General features: G+C 38.5%; 1 protein-coding gene across 1 annotated transcript in view; it reads right to left on the reverse strand.

Moving 5' to 3' along the window:
• Nucleotides 1-23,090, reverse strand: part of OBSCN (obscurin, cytoskeletal calmodulin and titin-interacting RhoGEF) — a 4,979,884-nt gene that overhangs the window by 411,647 nt on the left and 4,545,147 nt on the right. Inside the window, exon 77 of the mRNA XM_044066040.1 lies at nt 20,793-20,837. Coding sequence (XP_043921975.1) covers nt 20,793-20,837 — 45 coding nt within the window. The remainder of the gene's footprint in view (nt 1-20,792; nt 20,838-23,090) is intronic.

Below are 23,090 nucleotides of genomic sequence, written 5' to 3' on the forward strand. Positions count from 1 at the left end.
ACAGCAGGATAGGAGTCTGGTGAAGGTGCCAGGGTGGCACTTTTGTCAGACTGTGCAAGAGTGGGTACCAATGCTGGCGTGGCCAGTCTAGGGCAATAAGAATTGCCCTTGGTCTGTCCTGTTTTATCTTGAGTAGTACTTCTGAGAGGAGGGGCAGAGGGGGAAAGGCATAAATTGAGAGGTTTTCCCATTGAAAGGATAGGGCATCCACCTTCCAGGCCCTGCTGTGAGGGTTCCTGGTGCAGAATTTGCTCAACTGGTGATTCTCGGGGGAGGCAAATAGGTCCACCTCCATTGTCCCCCACCTCTGGTTCAGAAGGTTGAAGGTGTTGGGCTCCAATTTCCACTCGTGTGGGCCTACAAAATTTCTGCTTAGATGCACTTGGTTGCTCAAGGCTGTGTTCCACAGGGCCATGCTAACCTGCAGAGTGGGTAAGAATGGGTTCCCCCTGCTTGTTTATGTACCACGTAACTGTGGTTTTGTCTGTTTTTATAAGCAGTTGTCCTGGAAGGATTAGGTATTTGAAGGCTGTCAAAGCATTCTGTACAGCTAGCATCTCTTTTTGATTAATGTGCAGAAGAATCTGGGCTGGGCTCCAGTGGCCCTGAATGCATTTGCCTGCCATGTGAGCCCCCCATGCATAGTCTGATGCATCTGTTGTCAGGGTTTGGGTGGCGAGGGGTTGAATGAAAAGCAGTCCCTTGTTGTGGTTGCATGCTTCTGCCCACCAAAGGAACTCTGCCCTTAGACAAGGTATGACTGGAATGACTGTTTCCAGGTCCTCAGAATGCTGGCACCAAAGACTTTTTAAGTACCACTGAAGTTTCCTTATATGCAGTCTTGCATATGGAATTAGCAGAATACATGAGACCATGAACCCTAGGACTTGCAGTATTTCTTTTGCAGATAACTGGGTTCTGGTGGCCATTTGTTTGAAGTAGTTTGTCAGATAGACCTGTTTTTCTGAAGTGAGAAAAGCCATCTGGGAAGTTGTGTCCAAGCTTGCTCCCAGGAATACAATCTTTTGACTGGGCAGCAATTGTGATTTATTTTCGTTGATGGTGTACCCCAATGAAGTGAGAAGGCTTTTTACAAATGCCAGGTGCTGAAGTAGCAATTCCTGACTGTCTGCCTGAATCAGGCAGTCGTCCAAGTATGGGAAAAGTTTGATATTTCTCTGCCTGCAGTATGCTATGGCTGGAGCCAGCCACTTTGTGAATACTCTAGGCGCAGTAGATAAGGCAAAGGGAAGTGCAGAGAACTGATAGTGCATACAGCCTGCCCTGAAGCGTAGATATTTTCTGCATGACTCCATTATGGAGATGTGCAGATAAGCTTCTTTTAAATCTAGAGTGACTAACCAGGCATCCTTTGCTAGTATAGGGAGAAGCTGTTGCAGGGTAAGCATCTTGAATTTTGGGACCACCAGAAAGGTGTTGAAAATGGATAGATCCAGGATTGGGTACCAAGAGCCCTCTTTTCTGGGCACCAGGAAAAGTCTGGAGTAAACACCCTGCCCCCTTTGTTCTACTGGAACAGGTTGAATAGCTCTGATATTGAGCAGGGAAAGTACTTACTTTTGAGTCTCTGCCCACTGGTTTGGGGGAACGTCTGGAAACCCACTTGGGGTTGGGAGTGTATGGAAGTAGAATCTGTACCTCTGGGATACAATATTTAGGACCCATCTGTCCTGAGTAATAGACATCCAGTTTTTTGCATGAAGGGCACGTTTTCCTCCTTGGTGCACAAGTAATTGGGCAGGGCTGGGAAGGATAACAGAAAAGTCATTGTGAACTTTTTCCATAAGGTGGCGGCTTACCACTCCCTGTTTTTGAGGTGGGGGTACTCCATTGTTTAGCTCTCTGCATACTCAGAGACTGTAGTCTGGGTGGCCTGTTTCCCCTGGGTTTGGTCCGAGAAGGCCTGGAAGGGGCTGGAAAGGACCAGTTTTTAGAAGGCCAATGCCTACTGAATCTAGGTGGTTGCACATGTAAGAATTCTTTAACAGTTTGCATGGATTTAGCTTTTTCTTCCATCTTTTTAAGAACCTCTTCTGCTTTGGTGCCAGATAAACAGTCCTTATTTAAAGGAGTGTCTAGTAATTTGGATTTGACATGATCTGGCAAGGTTTGTTCCTTCAGCCAAGCATGCCTTCTCAGTACAGACCCAATGACTGCAGCCCTGCAAGATGCTTCTAGGGCATCAAAGCCACACTGCAAAGTCTGCTTACTAACTTGGTTTGCAGAATGCATTAGCTCTTGTAAATCTTTATTTTCTGCACAATCTGGGAGTAACACCATTTTTTGTTTAATTAGTTCTATAATATGCTGCTGGTACTTCAACATGTGAAACTGGCAATTCAATGCCCGTATGGCAACAGTTGCAGAGGTATATACCTTCTTACCCCATCTGTCTAAAGCTCTGGAATCTCTGTCTGCAGGGGTAGGATTTTTGGCTGTAGTAGCCTTAATACCTTTAGGTCCCTGGGAAATGGTCTCTGGATCCGCAGTAGGATTCTTGAAGATAAATTTGTGGGAATCAGGTACTCTGTAGTACCTGTCAGGTTTCCTACGGGCTGGGGGTAAAGTATCTGGAGTAAGACTAGATTCCATAAAAACATCATCTACAATATCCAGGACAGGGGGTATAGCTAGAGGCCTGTGCTGAGGCAACTCTAAAAATGCTCTGAGTCTCTTTTTGGACTGAGTGTAGTCCTGGCATTCCCAGCAGAAAGGCTCTCTTAAAGTATGCAAGGTTTCACCAAAAGAAAAATCCTCTGGAGGGGAGTCAGAGGGAATGGATTCCTCTGCATCTGAATCCTCATGGGTTGATAAGGGCATGTCCTGATCATCAGAAGGGTCAGTGTCATCAGACTTCTGGTCTGTAGAGTCAGAATGAAACTCAATTCTTTGTCTCTTAGCAGGGGAAGACTGGCTTCCCTTAATTAGGGTAATAAGGTCTTCAGCCATTCTAAGCATTTGTTTTTATGGCATGGGAGCTTGAGCATGCGCTTTGGTCATTGGTTTTCCAGGCGTAGTCCATGCTCTGGGTATCAGAAACTCAGCAGTTTTAGCAAAAAATGACGTGGTCGGTTTAATTCAAACATCGGTAGGTCAGAATACACCCTCAGAAGCCGGTGCCTCCAAAGTGGCTCTGGACCCATCCAAGGTAGAGACATCCGCAGGTTCCATAGTCGAAGAAGCATCTCGCGGCATACCGAACTCCAAATGGGTCTCAGCAGAGGCCTGTGAATCTGTAGAAGTGGGCATCAGGAGCTGCAAAGGTGCCTCAATGAGTACCGGTGGACTGGCGACTAGCTTAATGGAAGCATCGTCAGCAGTTTTGGACCTATGTGGTCTGTCTCTGTCTTTATCTTAGCGTTTTTTTCAGAAGATCGGTAGTCGGATGGCTTATCGAAGCCATTTCGGAGAACGAGAGTGAAAGAATTTAGCGACAAAGATAGACTGACAACGAATTGTTCAGGCGTTAAACAAGGCACAAAACCGACAGCGAGGGACGTCACGGTCTGGGCCTAAACAGGTGATGCAGTAAGAATTAAAATCTCTGTGAGGTATTTGCTTTCCACAGGCAAGACAATTGTTAACTTTTTCTGACATTGGTTAGAGCAAGAAAAAAAGGATCCCCAGTGGGGTACTTAGCTTTAGAAGACTTTAGGATTACAAACTCGAAAATGAAAATTTGAGGTAGTGGCCGACCGGCACTTGCGAACTGCTTCTGCTTCAGGCTCCTCCTTGGCAAGAAAGACTGATGTAATGGCATCCGCTGCCTGTTTTATACCTCTGACGATCTAACGTCATGGAAGAAGCAACAGCATCTGATGCAGAAATCCTAAGACTCTGGTATTCTGTCTGACTGAGGGATTCCTGCAGGCAGATAACCCAAGTGTGATGACTGCAACAGTGAAACACGAAGAACATCTAGTAGATCTAAGGGAAAATTTGAAGAGCAGACTTTGGCACCGCTCAGAAGCTTACAAACAGTCTTGGATACAGCAAATCTGTATCTGGACTATACTAGTTACAGGAGAGGTGGGAAACAAGCGCAAATGTGGGCTTTTAAACCAGAAAGTTGAAAGAGATGGAAAACTGCCCAAAAGGCCAATATACTACAATTTCTGGGCCAGAAACTACTCTTCTTGTGGTAGATAGGCTACCTAGTGCTTACCACTCTCACTAATAAGCTAGAAGGTTTCCCTCCAACACAGAAAAGCTTGGGGGGCTCAGAAGCTTACAAACAGTCCTGGATACAGCAAATTTATTTATTTATTTATTTTATTTTATTTTACATTTGTTGACCGGGATAGTCTAACTGGATTTATGTCCATTTTCAGTACAGTCCCGGGGAGATAAGCTCCAGGAGATTACTAGACTACTAACATACAGGTACTAGTTGTTATACAGTTAAATACTACAAATTTTAAACAGTTCAGGCATCTTCACAGTTTATACAAAAAACATGTTACAAGCATTAGATAAGATATTTTAGACTTTATGTACAAGACTTCATTAGTAACTAGAAAGTAATTGTTAAACAAATACATACTTCAAGTTTCAACAGTTCAGCAATGCTCACAGTTTAAACAATACTTGTTGCCTGCCTTAGGTAGGATGCTTTAGAATTATATGTAGAAGAATTTAACTAGGTATTTTAAATTATCTCTATTAGGATAAGACATGTTTTTGCCAAGGATAGGCCTTGATCTAAAAAGACACAGATAGAGCAGGAATTAGGTCTTAAGAGAGGGTATTTGGGATATAGCATGAGATTAGTCTGGATTTGTACAGGGACATAACCAATGGGTTTTAAGAGTTTCAGATTGTGTTTAAAAAGTGTAAATGAAGACAGTGATGTAAGTTCATGGGGGAGTTGGTTCCAGTACTTTCCAACTGCATTTGAGAATAGAGCATCTCCTGCCATGTTATTAGATTTACATGTTCATAAAAGTAGTTTATTAGATGAGCGTAAAGTTGAAAGGTTCTTATATTGGGTAATGAGACTAGCAAGTATTGTTGGGGTATTGGTAGGTTGGAAAAGGGTTTTTGTGCGCAATGGTGAGTTGTTTAAAGTGAATCTGATTCAGAAGCTTTAACCAGCCTAATTGTTTCAGATTATGGCAGTGATGGGTCCTAAAGGAGGAAACAGTAGCAAATCTGGCAATGCTATTGTAAGCGTTGGCTAGCTTGTTAAGGTTATTTTTTGACAAGTTAGTATATATGGAAGAAGCATAGAAAAGTGTGGAGATAAAGTGGGAATAGGCAATAGTGGTTCTGGCTAGTAGGGAGAGAAAGGGTTTTATCCTATAGAGGGAGCCTAGTTTCCTGTTGACAGTTTTTATGGTACTGTTGATATGGGTTTCAACGTTCAGGTTGTTATCAATGGTTACCCCTAGAAGTTTAGTTGTTGGATCGGGAGATATGAGTGTACCATTATTGGATAAGACTGAAAAGTTCATTGGGAGTGATTTACAGGTAGGAGTGTATCTGGACTAGACTAGTTACAGGAAAGGCAGGAAACAAGCTTAGAATTTTTTTTCCATGACTCAGGAACCTGAGTAGTACAGTACTGCAGGGGTCTGTTCTCAGTCCAGTACTCTTCAATGTGTTTGTCTCAGACATGTATGTGGAAAGAGAAAACAGGATCAATCTGCTGGTGACACAAAGACAGGTGCAATAGGTGCAGCAGTGAATGAGGGAAGAATCAGTACAATGAAATATTTGGACAGATTAAAATGGATGCAAAGATAACAGCTGAGGTTCAGTAAAAACTAATGCAAAGTACAAGAAGTTAGGCAACAACAACAACACTACTGTGAAGTATCAGCAGTAGGACTAGAAATGAAGGAAAGAGCAGGCAAAGAATCTGGGGGAGATATTGATCATATCTGGATGGAACTCTAAGAAGAGCATGGAGGAGGCAGTAAAAGCAGTAAACAGAATGATGGGTATATCTTCAGAGGGACAGATTCCAGAAGCAAAGAGTTAATGTTTAAGCCATTTAAGGAAAAGGGCATCATGCTGCCTAAAAGAACTTCAGAAAAAAAGTTGCAAGGAAGATCCATGGAATGAAGGTGAAAAGTATGACCTGAGTTTATAGTAGGTACAGCTCTTCTCACTTGAGACCAGACAGATAGAATATGATATTGGTGCAAATTATCACATCAGAAATATGTGAAAGAATGATTCTGAATAGGAAGGACATAGATGGAGGATGACACACGGGCAGTAAGCGGCAGGGAGTTACTACTCCCTGGGTCTCTGACAGCAGTTTTTCACAGAGAGAGCTGTGGACATTTAGAATAGACTACTAGAAAGAAGTGGAAAAGGAAATGATAGATACATTCAAGGAAGCATGGGACAGGTTAAAATGGGTAAAGAAGACAGGGATGTAAGGAATGTAAACTGTTAAGGCACTTAAGATAGCATACTAGACAGGTTTATTGTTGTCTTCTGCCCTTAAGCAAAAAAAGTAGTAAAACCTTATGATCCCCACTTACCCCATCTATAGCCCCTTTCAGAAGCAGAGCCTGAAATTTTCTACACGTTTTGCTGAAATGGACTACCTATTAGCAGAACCCTCTCTGGGAAATTTGGTGAGTTCCAAAATGTACTTAAGGCAGGCCAATCTCCTAAACCCACTAATCCTTTATGATGCTTCCCCAAATCATGGCAAAACAGGAGAACCTCCTCCCTCAGGTCAGTCCCTGGTCTAAGGACTATGGCACCACAACTGCCAGCATCATTGTTCTGGAAGACTTGGCAAACACAGTAACAGGATAGAATATGTGACAGTTCAGTGCATTCCATGTGCAACAAGGAATTTTACTGTCAAGGTGTTGGCTTTTTTTAGAAGAGGAAGGGGCAGAGGTGGTTGGAAGAGTTGGTCACAAACATCCTTAATACTGAAAAAGCCTGTTTGCTCTTCAGAACATCATATACCTAGTCCTAAGTATCTGGCCAAAAAGCAATTCCCAAGCATCAAGAATACTGCTTTTTATTTCCTCCTTGAGGAAAGAGATTTTCAGCAATGCTATCCTGAGTAAGCATGCACAAGTTCAAGATCTCCACCAAAACAGGAACCAGGGAATGAAATCTTCACCAACATATAAATAAAACATGGTGGTGGGTCAGGTTTATAACCTCCCACCTATCAAACCTCTGAAATAAACTTCCCTTGCATGTTAAGCACTGCACCTTACTATCTTTCTTCTAAAATAAGCTAGATGACTGGATGAATGCCCAGAAATTTACTCGGGGATTAAGTGGTATAGCCCTTGTGAAGAAAGCCTGAGGAAGGGTACTGGCAAAGTGTGAATGGTCGTAACAATCAATGGCCTTGGAATATCTATGAATCTAAATTTGCATGTGACATCCATGTCTGTTAAGATGTTAGAGGAGCTGTTTGTACAGTTTTGCCTGGGTGAAGAAGGTTGTCAATTGTTGTCCTAAATGTTTGGGATTGTTAAGTTGAGAATGATGCAAGTTTATGTAGAAGTTTTTTCTTTAGTATTGTTTTATGACCTTAGTTTGCTTACACAATTTATTGTACTGTTCATAGTTTCACTGAGTTTTGTTTCAATGCAATGGGTGCCATGTTTTGTCTCTTTGCTTCATTAATTTAGTGTGAGAAGATAGCCAGGGGGAAACAATTAGTTTAATGCTCTTTCTTCTCATCTGGGATTGCTGATCTAACATAGTGAGAAATGTTTCACTGAATTTATTTGTTGTTTCATCCACTGGAAATATTTTAGTTAATTTTATCTGCAAAGTCTTAGTGTAGCTATGACAGTATTTTTGCTAAAATTAGACAAGATACCATACTATGTTGTAGCATCATGGTTCTGATGTTTAGCAAGGGTTCTTACAGCATAAATGGGATGGTGGTCACTTCAACAGGTAGTGTGCCTGCCTCAGGTATGTTTCTTGGATGGATTATTACCGTCCAGTTAAAAACTGTTTTCTTTTATGCCAAAGTTACAGATAGATGAGGTTCGACAACTAACAGTTAAGATAGGAGGACAGGAGATAGAAATTATGATGTATAACCAATCTGTTGATATTCTGGAGGATGTTTAGAAGCTAGGAGGGATGAAAGTGATAGAGATCTGGAAGGATTTGTTTACCAGTATTTTAAAAGGAGAAGAAACACCAACATACTGAAAGAAAGCGGTGGTAGTTGTAATACCTAAAGATGGTAAAGACACATCTGATCCAGCTTCATATAGGCCCATTTCAATTTTAAACCATGATTATAGAGTGTTTAAGTCTATAACGGCTAAAAAAATGGAAAACTGATGTCAAAATTGATAGATATGGACCAATGTGGTTTTGTGGAGGGGATGCAAACATCTGACAACATTAACAGAACAATGATGATTCAGACAGAAGCAGAATTTAAGAAAATACCGCTGTTGTTGGTGGATCTTGATACAGGGAAAGCATTTGACAGATAAGCTGCGATTTTATGAGTAGGGCAATGGAAGCATTTGTATTTCCTGATACAATAAAAAGGTTAATTAGAGGAATATATGAGGGATCAAAGGCAAAAATGAAAGTGGATGGGTTCCCCTCTGATAAATTGTGTCTGAACATAGAAATCAGGCAGGGGTGTCTTCCTTCCTCTTTGTTATTTGCATTATATTTAGAACCACAGGCAAAGAAAGGGACTCAGAAAGACAAAGATATAACTGGTATGGTGTTCAAGACCAGCTGGCTTTACTTGTAGATGATATAATTCTGTACCGGATGGCACCAGGAAAAGGACATTTCAGTGTGTTATGAAACATTCTGAGACAGTTCAAACTTTTTCAGGATATAAAATCATTGAAGATAAAACAAAGACTATAGCTATAAACTATGTACACACACCATGAATTGCTTCAGCAATACCTATATTTCTGGAAACATGATAAAATTATTTAGGAGAATGGATAAAAAAGGATTCTGTTCTGGCAGCTAAGGATATGTGGGTAGAGACTAAATATAAGCTCATACAAAAACTGAGAAACTGGAAGCTCTTGCCTATGGATACGGATAGCAAGATATATGCAGTAAAAATGTTTTTAGTCCCTTTAGTTTTACACACAGGTCAGGCACATTTTTATCAATTAGAGAAGAAGTTGTGCATAGTAATTAATAACAATTTAAATGATTTTATTTGGGAGGGGAAGAGGGCAAGTTGATTCTCCCAAGAGAACAAGGAGGTTTAGGATTACCTAATTTGAAGGGATATTTTAGAGCTATACATTTAAGCCTCTTCTACATAACATACGCAGAAAGTTACAATTCAAAGTGGACAGGGATGATGATTAAGCAGGGGGTGATTCAAGAAGTAAGGATAGAATGGGATTTTGACTGTAAATTATTAAGGAGAATAACAACAGTCATACAGAATATTATATTCATAAAGTACAATAAAGTTTACTAATAACTAAGCCAACGTGGGAATGGAGATAGGAGATGCTGTTGAAAGGGATGATTGCAATTAGAGGTACAGAGAATTGGCAAGAGGAGGCTGGGATTTACTGGAGAAAGCTGGCAAAGGAACTGAGGTATTGGGAACAAATAATTAGAGAGGGAAAAGTCACAGAATGGGAAGAGACCAAGAAGACATTTGGAATGCATGCTAGTGATTGCCTTCCCTATCAGGGAATGATATCAGACTAAAGAGAAAGGGGAAGAGACAGGAAAATCCTAAATGAAAGAACTGCACTGGTTGACTTTTTAATTGAATCTAGAACAGAAGCTGCTGTTAAAAAGGGATAACTATTAGGGCATATAAAATATTGCACTACAACTATAGCAATCAATTGGAAGAGGTCAGAAAACTTTGGAAAGAAAGATTAGATATGTAATTTGCAAAGAAACAATGGGAAGACATATGTATGGCTCTCAAATATCCAACAAAATCTAAAAGATAGGATTTTTGCCTGGAAGTGTTTGCATAGATACTTTTATACCCTTAGAGCACTCCAAAAACTTTTCCTCAGGTAGATGGCAAATGTTGGAGGTGAAACGAGGAAGAAAGCGGTACCTGAGAACATATGTTCTTGGAGTATAATGTGTTGGCAGTCTTTAAAAATTCCCCTAGAATGTACTCTTGTTGGGAATACTGTGTGAGCAAATGAGTGTAACTAAGGAAATTATTTATTTTTGAGCTCGGATACAGGATCTGAAGTGCCTAGACATAATAAGGCCTTGCAAGTTTAATTCTGGTGGCTGACAAAAAACAATTACTAGAAAATGGAAATCAAAATTTAAACCAGCTATACTTGAAGCAATGAATATTGTAGCATCAAAATTTAAACCAACTATACTTGAAGTAATGACTACTGTAACAGAGATAAAAAGAACAGGAAGTGGAATCCTTACAAAAGAGTAGGAATAAACAGAAAAAAAATGGAAATTGTAGGAACAATACATGCATATATGTTCTGGAGGGGGAATGAGGTTTTAAGAGAAAGCAGGAATTGAACAGTTTATGTAATGTTACTTTGATTATATGATATATAGCAATATATGTGATGTATAATGTTTGCAAATGTGAAGGTATTAATATGGTTCGATTATTTTTATATAAATGCAAGTTTGCCTGAGTCACAAGTGACAAATCCAGCATTGCCAAATGTTGGAATTTGTCTTGTAGATAAGAAAAAGTCCAAGAGTTATAGAGTACATGATAGATACACCTCCCAGTTCTACTGTGTATCTGTCAACCTAGTAAATGTTATACACTGGGGCAGAAGCCTGTAATCCTTGATGTTAAGCTTGACCTGGGTTTCTCAAAAGAGAAGCATGTCAGGTGAGTGATAATCTATCCAGCTATGGATATCTGTCAGTTTTTTTATAGAGACTTCTAACATTAATGTGATAAAGTTTGAGGCCTTAGGTATTGTGTCTAGTCAGACTGGTTGATTGCAAGCTGAGGTTGCTACTTAATATGCTACTGTTACTAATGTTTTCCTGTTAACTGTTGGGCCTGTACTGATGTGTATACCACCACATCTCAATAGAAAGATGTTGCAAAGGAGAATACTTTTTGTAGACCTTTTATCTTGTGCTTCAGTTGGAGTGGAGATCTTTGTAACTTGATGTTGAGTAAACAGGTTTCTTTAGGTTGAATGTAAGAAGTATTGCAGAGACACGGGTATATAGGACAGTAAGTGTATTTTTGGGCTAAGTCAGAGGTGCATGCATGAGTTGTTCTTGGTAAGTTGTAAAAGAAGTTAAGACGAAAAGTAATGAAATTAGGATAAGCTGAGGTATCATCTTGCTGTACTGTGGAAACATATCATATTGTATGAATAAAATAGGTAAGAAACAATGAGTGCGTAGGATGAGATAAGGACAGATGGTAAGAATGGTGGAGGGAGTTTTCCTAGTGATTTGCTTAAAGCTTCTGTCAAGGAAGAGGATAATTAGGAGTGGATACAGTGCAGAGCAGTATAGGAGGGATAAACAGATGTTGAGAATGATGCTAACAATTTGGTGGAAGTAGGGGATAGATTAATAGAAAGAAAAGTGTTAGCACTAATGTAGTTTTGGGAGATACGATGACTGACTGTCATAGGTGTTAAGATGACCTCGGTAGTATAAAACTACAGGAAGGTGTGAAGAGTGTGGATTGGGGATAATGAAGCAAAGATGAACTTAGCACGTCTGAATGTTGTGGGATTTACTTGACCTCAGAGCCAATTAGTTGCAGAAAACAATCACTTTAGACTAGAGCAGTTCCTGTACTTGAACAATGAGGGCAGTTACTGCTTAGAATGACTGAAGTTATTAAAGGTCAACCTCCAACATGGCAGTGTAACAAGGTTTCAATTTTAGACACTGAATACAGAATACAAGGAGATAGGGGTAGGAGGTATCAGGTTTATATGTTGTAATCCAATGGTCAAGTAAACAGATAGTGTGGCCAATTAGATAATGGGCACTCATCATCTAAAGACCACTAAGTTGAGGTGGGGATGCCACAGCCACTTTCTGGCACACAGCAAGGAAATAATCAGAGTAATTTATTATATATATAGCTAAGCCCTTCATGTCAGACATGCTTACATGGCTCTGCAAAATCATTAATAGTAGGCTGCTGCTGCTCACTGGTGCAGTTTTTGCACAGTGCCAGTTCTCACTGTTGTCAACTGATGTCACTTATGGCAGGGATGTTGATATTTGGATGAGAGAGAGGGCAGAATGCTATGTCCAGAGGCTATTGCACTACAAATCATTCACTGTAGACTGCTGATGACTAGTACAGCTTTTGTGCATAGCAAGTTCCCAGTGATGTTATTTCCAACACGGCCCCTGCTATATGAGTGAGACAGGGCACAATATGATGTCTACAGTGTCTGCTCTGTGTAAGGAAGGTACTGACCAAGTGGATGTGGGGTCTTAACACTTTATCATACAGGGCTTCTCAACCCTGAAAAGGAACACTAGTGTCCAGTGTGCTTACCCAATTAACAAATGTAAAAAAGGAACATAATGACATTAATTTTTATGTATGTTCATAGGTTAGACCTTTCTTTGTGGGACTGTCTTGAAGATAAGACTATACAGACAATTTAATGTGTTTGCTTTATCATCCCCCATTTTAAGGTTAAGGAATAGTGATTATGCTGCTGATAATGCAGTTTTGATCTGGATATGTTCCAACAGGTTTTGTTCCAGATTAAAAAAAATTATAGTCACGGATGAATACATTATTTTTGATTATTGGAACATTTAAACTAACTGATGAGTGTAAGTAGTTTATTGGGGATTGTTGTGTTTTAATGGGATTTTTTTCTGAACAATGAAGATAATGTGTTATCCTCTTGAGTTATATGGGTGACACTGAATTCTTTCACTATTAAATTTAACAAATGTAATAGTTTAATATGGTGAACTGAAGTCATGTTGGGTTGTATGCATGTACAGCTAAAAGCAACTGAGTAGAGGGGCTGAAGGTGAAATTTAATATTATACACCTGGTACAATGCTGTTTCTACTTGAAAACAGGGTAGGCATGTGGTTGTCTGTTATGGTAGATAAACTAATCAGAGACTTGCAAAGTGTGTTTATAATGTTGTTGTTCTGTTGTACATACATTGATCTGTTTGTGAGAATGTGTGGAATTACCAAATGCCTGGATGGATGGCATGTGTATAGCGAGTCTACACTAATCAGAAGGACTGACCATTATTTCCTGGAATATCAATAGCCTGACTAATCCACACAGGCTGCAGTACATAATGGACTATTTATAAAATCAGATCTCAGCAGTGACGGTTTTGGATGAAATGCACAAGGGGCCTACTGCTTTACTGAAAGATTACTGCTAGAAGGGAGTTGCTTCCTCATGTGGGGGGGGGGGGGATAGGACAGAGGTGATGCTCTTGGTTGTGAATAACTGCCCTTCAGTGAATGTAGATATTCTGACCAATAAACAGGGTTGTTATGTTGGAGTAAAGGGTTATGTGGGAGTGAGAAGAATTATTATTTAGTACTTGAATCCTACCATGGACTACATAATAGAATTTTACAGCCACCTTGAGCCTTGAGAGTGGTCGACAGCCTTTAGTGAAGGTTTCTTCCTGTTCATGGGAGGACTGGAATAATAGTCATATATTTTGAGGAAGTGAGTAAAGGGCACTGAACTGTTTGACTGACTAGAATGGGTTGCTATGTTGGGATAGCTTTAAAAGTGAAAGGCCTTATAGGTGTTAGGAAGTTAAGGAATGCTAAATATCAGTTTACATGGTAGATTTCATTCAACATCAAGAACTGACAAAATTTATATAACTGAAGTGCAAGGGTTTTTATGACTCATACAATTTTTTTTTCATACCATGTACAGCTGAAAGTATTTTTATTTGTTACTTCCAGAAATTGTACAGAGAAACACTGGCATTTCCTGGCACTACAACTGAAATGAGAAACCTTTGTTGAGTGGTTAAGCTTTGAGATACTGGGGTTATCAGAGGTGTTTGGGTTACCTCAATAATTATTGAACTCTAAAGTTCCAAAACGGCTGTACACTAACCAATAACTTAACTTTAGCTCACCCAATGTGAAAACAGAAATTGAGAAAAAGGAGTGCTACTGAAACTATTATTTGGGTAAAATTCAGTTACTGGCTAGTAAGCAGACTGCCTGGATGCCAACAAAAATTAAATTTGGAGAACCTGAAAGAAAATCAACAAGAAAAGGTGAACAGAAAGCACTATCTGGGAAGGAGCCTATAGCTACTCAACAAAAAAAGCAGTTCAAACTTCAGCTTTAGTTCAAGAGATATCTTCCAGTAATTTAGAGAAAAAAATAAATCAAATGTGCTCAGATGTGATTAAAATAAATGAAACATTGAAGGGATATATCAATTCAAATAATAAAAGTCTGGAAAAATATAGAAAAAAATGTTAACTAATTATTCAGATGAACTGATAAAACTGCAAATATCTGAGGTTAAAATGAAGAAAAACCTGGCTTAGAATGAGGCTTATCAAGAAGAGCTGTTTCAAAAAATAGCACAGTTGGAAGACAAAGCATGCAGACAAAACCTGAGATTTTCTGCTTTACCAGAGAAACTGGAAGGAACAAAGTGTATTAATTTTATGACAAGGCAAATAAGCAAATGGATTGATGATCCACAGCAGGATTTATTCATTGGAAGGGAACATGGAGTGAATGCTGCAAACCTGGCCATGAGAAACCAGCCAAGATCAATCTATATTAGTAAAGATGCAATCATACAACCAGAAAGTGTTGATCCTGGCAAAACTGTGGCAGAAGGGAAAATTATTAAAAAATTAAGACTGCAGAGTGTTTGTGGAAAATTATTATTCAAGTAGAGCAGAAGCAAATTTAGCCCAGCAATCAGGGAATGTCGGGAGGCAGGTGTGAGCTGTCTTCAGAGTACTTTTTCCTAGTGCATCAAAGATATGTTTTCATGTAGAAATGGATAAGAAGGAAATAATACAAAATGTTTATCCAACAAAAGTGAGCCAGCAAGTAGAAAATAACCCTGCTTCTCATTCTAACAATAAAGCTCACAGAGAAACTTTGACAGTGTTCCAAAGTAAAAAGCTTGAAAGGCAGAAAAAAAGCACAGGAATTGACCAGAAGAATTAAGAGTACCTTAAACTTGAATCAGACACAAGCACTGTAAGATGGAGATGATCAGGAAGAAGACCAGCAATACTGAAATTAGTGAATAAATGTGAGATTATAGAGCATCAATTACATTTGTTAAATATGGCTTTACAAATAAAAGTGTCTGAGAAAAGACGGGACTTTTGCTGACTTTGTTAAACTTGCAGGTAGACTGTAAAGCATATACCCACGTTATGTCTTTAATATTTAGATGTATACTAAAGGGAAAAAAGTAAAGTAAAGCAATTTTTGTCCTTATCAGTATTTGTGTAAACAATGCATGACATAAACTGCATGTTATATTGTAAAACAGGTTTGTATTGTATGTGGTCAGGGGCATTTTCATGTGGGGGGGGGGTCATGATCATTGTACATGTTAAAGATATTAAAGTAAACCAGTATTTTTTAATTGTAAGAAACATAGGTTTTATAGCATTAACAAGAAAGGCTAAACAGAAGCTTCTTAATATAATACTGACTTTATTAAACTACTGGGTGGACTGTAAAACATACACCCACATTATGTCTTTAATGCTTAAATGGATACTAAATGATGAAAAAAGTAACTGTATGCAAATCATTTTTGTTCTTATTAGTAGCTGTACAAAACAATTCATGACATAAACTACATGCTATATTGTAAAACAGGTTTGTAGAGTCTGCAATCAGGGATATTTTAAATGTGGGGAGGATCTTTTCAGTGACTGCTGCATGTGTTGCAGCTATTAAAATAAAAAAAGTACATTTTTTAATTGTAAGAAACACGTTTTACAGTATAACAAGAGAAGAAAGGTTGAAAAGAAGCAGGTCTGTTAACATAATGCTGTGATCTTAGGCTGCTGGGGGGATGGGGGTGTAAAAGTGCATTGATTATATTAAATACAGAATTAACATGAGAATTTCCCTTGCATTTACAATGGTGGCTGTCTGGATTCTAAGCAAACAGGCTTCCAAAATAAGCCAGAGTTATGAAAACCATGAAAATGCTAAGCTTCTTGCATCTGCAAAGATATTGTCTTGTTTTTTTTCCATTAGCAAATGTTCTCAGTGTGAGACATGAAGTCTGCAGCTGAAGGCAGTTAGCCGGGGGAATTCTGGACACTTTGTTCTGAATAAATGTTATGCATCTGCAAGTTGTTAGCTGGCATTTTTTCACTGGTGATTACTTTTACATGAAGACAAGCTGTCTGCATGTTCAATCAATTAATCTTGAGAGAGTTCTGAGCATTCTTTGCTGAAGGAAAAAAATCATCTAACATTACATACAGTAAATTTAAGAATAAAATGTGATTTACTGTTAAACTCTATACACATATTTGCCAAATGAGAAGGAAGGATTTATGCAATGAGAGAAAGAACTGAAGAAACCGCAGAGTAAAGTGTATGAGGGGATAGGGGAACTGCAGGAGAGGACAGGAAAAGTTAGGGAGCAAATCAAAAACATATAAATAATAAAACTGAATTTTGAAGTGAGACTTTGAAAGACAAGTATTTTTGCAACTCTGCTGATTATCAGAGAACCCCAGTGGTGTGATTAAGGCAAGAGAGGGGAAGCAGAACAATTGTAAGATTGCAGAAAAAGAAGTTATGTCTTACCATAACTTCCATCTATCTTGTTGATCTTCATTCACTCATTACTGTATTAGACCTCCTATTAGAGACTCCATTGAACCTTGAAATCTCACACTAGTATTACAGGCTCTAACTAGACCACCTTTTGAACCTGCTGCCTCTTGTGATATTAACTTCCTATCCCAGAAAACTCTCTTTTTAGTAGCCATTACATCAGTAAGGAATCCATCAGTAAGCAATGAATGAAGATTAACAACATTAGATCTACTTGCAGACATCATCAGATATATTTTGACCCTGAGGTGGCTGCAGACCTTTTTCAGAAATATTATGAACCTTCTATGAGGCACATATGTGCTGGGTCAGTAAGAAGAAAAAGAAAAAATAAATGATGGTTTGAGAGTCGTCATTTTATTTAATCACAGTAATTTATATGAAATTAGCAATGCCTGCCAATAATAATCTCTGTACAACATAACTTCTAACATCACTTCTTCTAACTAAATTAATGTTTCCAAGATCTGAAAACTGAACATATGGGTAATATGTGCTAGAGGCTGGTCCTTAAATACAGCATTTTAATCAATGTTATTTACAATATTACTAATGTGCTCTTGTTGTTCTTCTTCTTTCGGCTTTTCCCAGTTAGGGGTCGCCACAGCAGAACTCCGGTCCACTAATGATTGGCAGTAGATTTTTACGGTGCCGAGATGCCAGCTCGACGCCCAACCTTCAACGAAGGCATGCCCATTCTACGCATGTCTTTCGAATGCCACTCGACCACGGGGAGGACATGCAGACTCCACACAGAAGGCGATCCAGCCGAGAATCGAACTTGAGAACCTCTTGCAGTGAGGCAACAACGCTACCGCTGCACCACCATGGCTTATATGTTTTACTTACAATATATTTAAATCTTAGCACATAATAGGTACATACAACAGAATGTCTGAGAAATACAACTTGTGATCTGTTGTAGTCATCATACCCTTTAAATATACAGTGTGTTTGAGATTCCTGACGTTAAATATATTGTGCCTAATCTATTACGGGAGATCTTAAGTCCACATTGTAAACTGTTTCAATATATCCAAAGAAGTGTAATATGATGTTAAACCTTTTAGCCTTTCATGACAAAGGTAGCACATCCCTAATTTGTAAATATACTACCTTCAAGGTTGCAGTAACCTGGAGAAAATGGAATAAATCAGAAGATAAAAATACTTTATGGATTCAGTCTTGGGTAAGGAAGACAATAAACAAGAAAATCAATCCAAGAAATTAGTCTGCATCTCTGTTCAGAGCAAGTAACAAGACACAACAGTTCTATTTTAGAAGCTCAATTTTACAAGATCAAACCCATATACTTGAGTCTCATAAGACTGAACCGGCAAAAAGAAGTGGAACACTTTTTTTTGTTGTTTTTTGCTGGGAGATGGACTTTCCAGGATTGTGGCACAGTGAGAATTAAGGGACTGGTCCTGTCCCCACTGTGGTGTGATCTCGGACTTGGAATACATAAGAACAGGGGCTGCGGGAGCACAGTCCCCACCCATCCTGGAGGTGCAGGAGGGCTTGCCCTCCTGCAAAGGTAGGTGTACTTTGTGTTTTTCATTCTTATAAGATTCAAGCATTTGGCCTTGATCTTGTAAGATTTGAGCATTTGGAGTTTCAAAGCTTTAAAGTAGAACCTCAACTTGTGGGAATAATGTCTTCAATTCAAACATCATACAAAATACAAAATGTAGCCCCGAGCATCATTCTAAGCAACTATGCCTATTATGGAACTGAAAAAACTAGAAACTAAACTAAATGTCTAATACTCATATCTACGTCCAGTGAAAATGCTTATAAACAAATATTTCTTTCGAAATGATTAATGTGCATTGCAATGAAACTACTACTCCTTTCAGGTGAAATAAAAACTCATCAGCATCTCCATTAATATCTCAAACAGTGTTCTTGGCAGTAAATGACATTCAAACTAATCAGTCATGAATTAGCAGGGATAAGCTGAATCAAAGAAACTTCCCACTTAAAGGCGGTTGTAACCTAAAATGCAAAAGTTTATAGTGGGGACATACATTAATAATGTTCTGATTTATACCTTCAAGCTGACTATGTGAGGTCCAAATCTATAACCTAAAGATGTCATGGTTTTTGCATCAAAACCAGAAAAGCCCATTACATTATCTAACACTCACTCTAGTGTGGTGCTTTGGTACTGCACTGGGTGTGTGGGTAAAGTAAAGCTCTCAGTGCTAAGCAACTGTAAACATATACTTTGGTTCTAAATTTGTGTAATAACCCTGATTCTCTATCAAGTGAAATTATAGATAATATAGTAATACTAAGCAGAAACAATAAAGCAGACAGATTAATAACTTATGCATCTGTTATTAAATATCTGAGCAGATCCTGTTTCCTCAGTAGACAACATAAACACCCTGAAACATTTTAGGAGATGGAAGATGACAGCTGGGCATCTCATGCAAACTCTTAGTTGCACTCTGAAAAGAACCATCTGGTTCAGGTAGAACTCTACTGAATAGCTATTTCTGTTTTCAACAGTCTATAACATTTATTAAGGAAGAACTTCTTCAGACTATCAACAAATATACTTAAGGCTGTTAACAGATGTGCCTGAGAGATAGATAGAGAGAGAGAGAGATTATAACACTCAAAGTTTAATTCTGACAGTCTGACTAACTCACCTAATGGAAACTCGTCAGAAATTATATCTTCATTCGTACATGCAGTACACATTACAAAACCTCTGATGTGACAATTTTACTCTTAATGATAAAAATCTAAACTGCTTCTTGCTTAAAACCACTCATACATGCATCTACTGACTGTTGTAGGTCACTCTGTGACATCTGTCTGCGTGGATAATATAAAACATTTTCTCTGAGTGACTGGAAAAGGTCCTATCTTAGATTCATCATTTGAAGCAGATAATGCTGCTCTTTTTGAAAGTCTTGTAGGATGTGTCACCATTTGAAGCACATATTGCACAACAGATTTAATTTTATTTCATTTTTGTAAGCAGTGTCCTTCAAAGACATTTAAACTGCTAGTTTAAAAGCTTTATTCATCCCTATGTAATGTTCAAAATTGTCAATATCATAAGAGACCAGAAAACACAATGTCTGAATATGATAACCTGTCTCTCAGGCACATCTTGTAACATCGGTAAGAACAAATATCACATGTCACTATACAGTTCCTCACAAAACCACCAACCACAAGCAAGTACAATATTTCTTCCATTAAAAAAAACTTTTAAGATAAACAACCAATGAACTACTCGCAAAACAGAAAATGTAGTCAAGCTACTGATGTTTCCCTCTCCACCCTGCTTCATTGTGTCCAGCTGCTCAAATGACCCATCCATTATTGGGTCTGCCTTCTGACCCTCCCCTCAACTTCCCTGAGTGAGCTGGGGCTGGCATGGATCTTCAGCCCATCTTAGGCAGTAATATCAGCAAATGTTCTGCTTGCTGAGGGGGAGCAATTTATTAATGACCAACCCTTATTTCCCCCACCCCTATGCATGTGTCAATTGGTAAAGTCAGAGAGCTACTCCCCTCTGTGGACTACACCTCCCTTCTGTAAGCATCTCTGATGAACATCCTTCCACTGAATGGGCATGCACATCCTTCTCTGCCAGCATCTCAGATGCCTGACCCACTAATAGAACCTGGTTCACCTGGGCTGTAGTTAAGGTTTTATCCCTTTAATCCATGGCACTGGCAAAGCTACTAATGGTTTTGAGCTGCAAGAAGAACTGAAGATGGCACTGAATAACAGTGACTTCACAGGAGACATGCGTTACTCAACTTATGACTTGAGATGGGAACAAATGAATGCTAAAAAATTAAGCATGATGATGACTGATGTCAGACAGTACATCCCCTATTTTTACATAACATGAAAAGCATTTCTTGTAGTGAAAGATCTAAACAATACTGTATTACTACTAAACTTCTGCACAAGATTACAGTACACATTCATGTCTTTTTCATAGCTATAGGATAATGACTGAAAGTGTCATATATCAAACTCACCCTTCATCAGGTTGTCCAATTTCCTTGAAACTATCTTCTTCATAACTGCATAGAAATAAATAAAACACACATCAGAAAGGAACTAGACAGGATAGCCCCTAAACACTCCCTCTGATAATACCAATATATATGATCATATCACACACATAGATGTGAGTGCTCATACACACACACACACACACACACACACACACACACACACACACACACACACACACACACACACACACACACACATACATACACACACACACAGATACAAGCATCTGTCAAAGTCAGCCCTCCTAACTGTTTTAGTTCAGAAAAAGAAGATTCTTTGTAAAACAGACAACTTTTACCTCAGTTTTCTCTTTCTAGTATGCTATAACAATATCCCATTTTGTCTTGTTAAAATGGCAACAGAACACTACAATAACTGTAGAAAATTGATATATCCCTCTTCAAGAGAAATCTTGATGAGCGGATGGGAAATAGAAAATTCACCCTGGGGATAACTCCAGTGGCTCTACTCGACAAAAGCACTGGTAACTAAAGTCAGGTGGCACGATGCCAGGGTAATCCTATGGCTAGGCTTGTAAAGGCCCCAGGGCCATCAGCCTAGTTCACCTATGAACCTACATTGTTAAGCATAACACAGTTTGTACGACGGTTCAATAGTTTTGGTATAACTCCAACAAAAGCAAAGTAGTGCAAACATTTATGCAGAAATCTTAGTGAATTTCTGCAGCCAACAACAAAGAAATCACTGGAATCAGTTGTATCTGTCTGCACCTCTTTTTTCAAATAGACTTTACTTAAAATAATGTGTATAGTTGAGTAAGGCAATCTGACAGTCATGCAAGTGAGCCCAGTGCCTTCCAGTGCAATCTTTCCAACACTAATTAAAACTGTTTTTAATAACATATTTTATAAAATTAAAAAAAAAAACACAAGACTATAGTAATGCATAACAGTTCATAAAAATTGATCAATGTAACACAGTAACAATGAACATTCAAACATTATTGTAAAAGGCACAATTTACAAAACTGAATATATATCTAGAGTACAAACATTGTTTTTCTCTGTTCTTAACAATAAGTAAAATGTGATTATTTTTCACATAAACACACACAATTGTTTTTCCAAAAGAGGTCAATGATATTCCTCCAGTACCAGCAATCTCTGCCTTCGTTTTATTGTAATGCTACCACCAACTGGATTTAACACAGTAGCACATTAAAAACACAGTTACTGCTTGTCCTTAAAATAAGCTGACCATTAAGTATTTGATGACAGCAATTGCTTCGACAGTCGCTATTCAAAGGTTAAAACATTAGTGCAACATTTGACTGCACATACCAAAAGCTAATAAATGCTCACTAGGCACAAACATGTAAGAGTAAAAATAAATTCTTGACTTGAAATAAAGGCAATTAAAAATTGCACATGGTAAATTCAAATATACAAGTAGTTCTAAACTTGTACAAAGAAAGCACAAAATAAGTGAGCTTAAATGGCATAAAGATGAAGTCTAACGAACTACAAGTAGTTGAAGAAATGTACTGTACTTTTATCTACCTTTGACACAAAATGTAGTTGCATAATTCCACAAGAAAAAAATGGAATTGAACTGGAATCCAATATGAGTTATATCCAGAAATGCAAATCACTTATACAACTCAGGAGTAAGACAGTACCTCTCTTGGCAGTTGCTTTCCCTCTACTGAAAAGAGTCCAAGGCAATCCTTTCTGCTTGGACTGGAAAATGGATACGACTGTTTCTGTTTTCAGAGTCTTTTAGCTCTTGGCAAAAATTAAGCCAGCAAGCTAGTACCCAAGTAAGGTAATGCATTTAGGTACTGTAACATTTTACACGTATGAGAAGCACATTCACTTTCAACAGTTTTGTTGCCTCTCCAACAAAAGCAATTTTACACTCAGAAAAGTCACATTTTTCCATTCTATAAATTTTGTATGCTGAAGTATTTACAACCACCACATTTTAAATGAAACAAAATGTTACTGCCTTACTTTAACTTCTTCACAATTCTCCTCTTTATTAAACTCAAGTAAGATTTCAGGAGAGGCTCTCAAAAAGCAAAGCTGAGCGTAAAAGGAACATTTCAAGTTTCTCACACACGCACACACACACACACACACACACACACACACACACACATTTTTTGTCTGAAAGACTGCATTTTGACAATAGCGTAGACTACATAACTATTTATCCATGCCATCCATTTGCCCTGTTAAATAAAGTTCCCCTTCTGACTGTCCATTCAGTTCCTGTGTTTACTACATGGTTCTCTA

Source organism: Protopterus annectens, chromosome 3.part0 (assembly GCF_019279795.1).
Source record: "Protopterus annectens isolate FY-2018-M chromosome 3.part0, PAN1.0, whole genome shotgun sequence".
In the NCBI taxonomy this organism is placed as follows: domain Eukaryota; kingdom Metazoa; phylum Chordata; order Ceratodontiformes; family Protopteridae; genus Protopterus; species Protopterus annectens.